At 39.0% G+C, this 3,581-nt stretch overlaps 1 protein-coding gene across 1 annotated transcript in view; it reads right to left on the bottom strand.

Annotated features, from left to right (window-relative positions):
• Positions 1-1,899, bottom strand: part of trabd2a (TraB domain containing 2A) — a 78,167-nt gene extending 76,268 nt beyond the window's left edge. Inside the window, 1 exon segment of the mRNA XM_056269799.1 lies at positions 1,603-1,899. Within this exon segment, the coding sequence (XP_056125774.1) occupies positions 1,603-1,740 (138 nt within the window). The 5' untranslated portion in view covers positions 1,741-1,899.
• Positions 1,900-3,581: the final 1,682 nt, after the last annotated feature.

Raw genomic sequence — 3,581 nt, 5'->3', positions numbered from 1 at the left:
ATGTCAAGTTGTCATGACAAAGACATCTCAAACAATGTCATATTTGCATTAGAAATGTCATAATTGAGCGAATGACACTTAATGACAGTTGTCATAAACATGCATAAACCCTCCTTTACATGTGTCATGTCATGATTATTAAGGATTCATGTCAGTCTTATGCACACCCCTTCAAGTAAAGTGTTACCAATCGTTTTAAAATAAACACAATTAAAATAACCCACTAAAAATTAAATCATAAAAGCAAATTAAAATTAATAAATCATTTTAAAATAAAACAATATCTAATATATATTATATATATGTATAAATATCTAATTCAAATTAATAATAATAAAAAAACTCAAGTCACCTTTATTTATACAGCAATATACAGTATATTGTATCAAAGCAGCTTTACAGAGATAACAGGAGAATAATGTTTGCGTCTCAGTCCAGCTTAAGTCAGTTCAGTGACGCTTCAGTTTTGTTGTAAAAACGTTATTGATTTAGTTCATTTAAACTCAATAAAATACTGTTCAACATGATCAGTTCTGCTGATTCATAATTCTGTGGAAACTGTTACGTTTTATTTTTCAGCATTCTTTGATGAATAAAAAGTTCAAAAGAACAGCATTTATTTGAAATATAATCTTTTGTAACATTATAAATGTCTTTACTGTCACTTTTGATCAGTTTAATGCGTCCTTGAGGAATAAAAGTATTAAATTCTTCCAAATAAATCTAACTGACCCCAAACTATAATATAATATAAAAATAATTTGAATATTATAAAAGTAGATTTTTTTAGTCCAGTCTTCAGTGTCACATGATCCTTCAGAAATCACTCTAATATGATGATCTGATGCTCAAGAAACATTTATGATTATGATACCGCCGTCAGATGGAGGGAGTGACTGTGATCTGGATGTTTATTCAGAAGTTCACAGTGTCTTCAATTGACAATTAATAACTAATTAGTCCAACACTGGATGGCGATACACTTTAAACTTTCACATTCTCTCTCTTTTCTGACTGACTGCAGAAACTAAAAGTTACATATTCAAGAGAAACACAGTTTCACTAAAAACTGTCAATAAAGCAGAAGTTTTGAGTGTTATCTCAAAGTAAATCTCAATGAAGCGAGAGCGATATCTCTGATCCTCTGTGTGATGAGATGAGGGACATGTAGTGCACAACACAAACATCTCAGCCAAAGAGCGTTACGTGTGTGTGTGTGTGTGTGTGTGTGTGTGTGTGTGTGTGTGTGTGAGAGAGAGAGAGAGAGAGAGAGAGAGAGAGAGAGAGAGAGAGAGAGAGAGAGAGAGAGAGAGAGAGAGAGAGAGAGAGTGTGTGTGTGTGTGTGTGTGTGTCTGAGAGAGAGAGAGAGAGAGAGAGAGAGAGAGAGAGAGAGAGAGAGAGAGAGAGAGAGAGAGAGAGAGAGAGAGAGAGAGAGAGAGAGAGTGTGTGTAAATATGGTACAGTTGCATAACATGAACTGATTGAATGTTAAATATTGTTTAATATTAAACAAGTATATTAATATTTCTCCTTTGACTGTTCATGATCTGCAGAATAAATGTATAATCTCTAATACATGCCGTTATCAGTGTAAACACTTACTCTGGTGTGTGTCTCGCAGTCGCCGGAGTCTCTGAGGTGAAGCTGGCCACATCTCACCATCATCACCATCACCATCATCATCATCAGACAGCTCTGCAGAAGAGCGCTCAAACTAACCTTCATCATCATCATCATCATCACTCGCCAACTCAGCGTTCACCGCTGCCGCTCACAGTAACGCGCGCGACGGACGGAGGCCGGGCTGTGCTCCTCATCCCGGAGGAGACCCGAGTCACCCATCCACAGCCGAGGAGGACCTCCGCAGATCCATGAGAAGACCAGCCTGTCACACACTCGTGAGCCACACTGGGAATCCCTTCACACACACATCCTGATCACACACACACTCAACTCTCTAAAGTTTGTAGTTTAGAAGATCCTCTTCGATTTTCTCCTCAAACTCGCCGAATGACGCGCGTCAGTAAAACACCCGCTTCCTCCGCGGGTTCTGTCGCTCACTGAGTGAGTTCCCTCTCTCTCTCTCTCTCTCTCTCTCTCTCTCTCTCTCTCTCTCTCTCTCTCTCTCTCTCTCTCTCTCTCTCTCTCTCTCTCTCTCTCTCTCTCTCTCTCTCTCTGTGTGTGTGGCTTTACCTTCCCCCAGCCCCTCACTCTCCCCCACACAGGGTAAATAATGTGATTTGAGCATCTCGGACCCCCGCAGGAGCGCGCGCGACACACAGCGAGTCCAAACGCACGCGCGCGCGGCTCACGAGTCTGTCACACACACACACACACACACACACACACATCTAGTGTTTGATTTCTGAGTGACTTCAGACGGATCTGAATCCTGAACCTGTGCAAGACAACTTTGTTTTGCACATTTAGAATATATATTGATGAACTTGTTTCCACTGAGGACTGATGTTCATAATCTGACTCAACACTCGACAGTCAAGCTTTATTTCTACAGCGCTTTATACAGTACAGACTACAGAGTGTTAAAAGCAGCTTTACAGAGATAACAGGACAATAATGCAACAATGTTTGTTTCCAGAAGAGAATAGCGTCACAGTCCAGCTTCAGGAAGATCAGTGATGGTTCATTTCTGTGGTAAAAAAAGTTATTAATTTAGTTCATATATATATATATATATATATATATATATATATATATAGCCATTCTAGAGTAAACCCTGATGTCATCGTCCAGCTCAGTTCAGTTCTCATATAATGCTGTCAATGCAGGAGATCAATAATATTGCTGAATAAATAAATATAAATATATAAAAATGTCCCCAACTAAGCAAGCCAAAAGCCGAAGGCAACAGTTTATGGAGCGTTTATGAACACTGAGTCTCTGATTTTCTTTTCCCCATAAACAACTGAAACTTACTTTGCTCATACAGGGCATTACAACCACCCATCAAAACACATATTAATACAAATGTGATAACTATTGTACTTTTGGGTTTTTTTTTACACTTGTGTTGTTCTCACTTCCTCAGAAACGACACAGAAAGCGGTGTATATGTTTGGCGGTGCTGTGTTGTGTTACTGGCACACTTTGGACTCAGTGTCTTAATATCAACAAGTCTTGATATCTTCAGGCGTTTTGCTTCTCCAGTAAATGTCACTGTCAGACTGTGATTTTGCAATGCTTAGTTTTTTCTCACACTAATATAAATTAAATATTAATGCTGACAATATTCCTCTTAATAAACCCTCGATGCCATGGAGAACACCGCAGTATGTGAGCATCTTCATCCTCATCCTCATCCTCAGTGCGCTGAGAGGGCAGGTTACAGCTCCCTCCTGTGGCGGTTATGAAATATGCACAATAATAACTCCAGACATGTTTGGGATATTTCAGTCTGAAGGCTTCTTGAGTTTGACGATCAGAAGCTGAAGATCCGTCATGGGTTTGATTCCCAGTCAATGCATGAACTCATAATGAATATAATAAGAGTCACTTTGGCTGATAACTGTGTAAAATCATCTGAGACAGTGTCTATCTATGAGTGTAATGACACAGTTATT

Source organism: Rhinichthys klamathensis, unplaced genomic scaffold, assembly GCF_029890125.1.
Source record: "Rhinichthys klamathensis goyatoka isolate OS25496 unplaced genomic scaffold, OSU_Roscu_1.1 h1tg000290l_1, whole genome shotgun sequence".
Taxonomy (NCBI): Eukaryota; Metazoa; Chordata; class Actinopteri; order Cypriniformes; family Leuciscidae; genus Rhinichthys; species Rhinichthys klamathensis.
The sequence above is the reverse complement of the archived record's forward strand: the minus strand, read 5'-3'. Positions and strand labels throughout refer to the sequence as shown.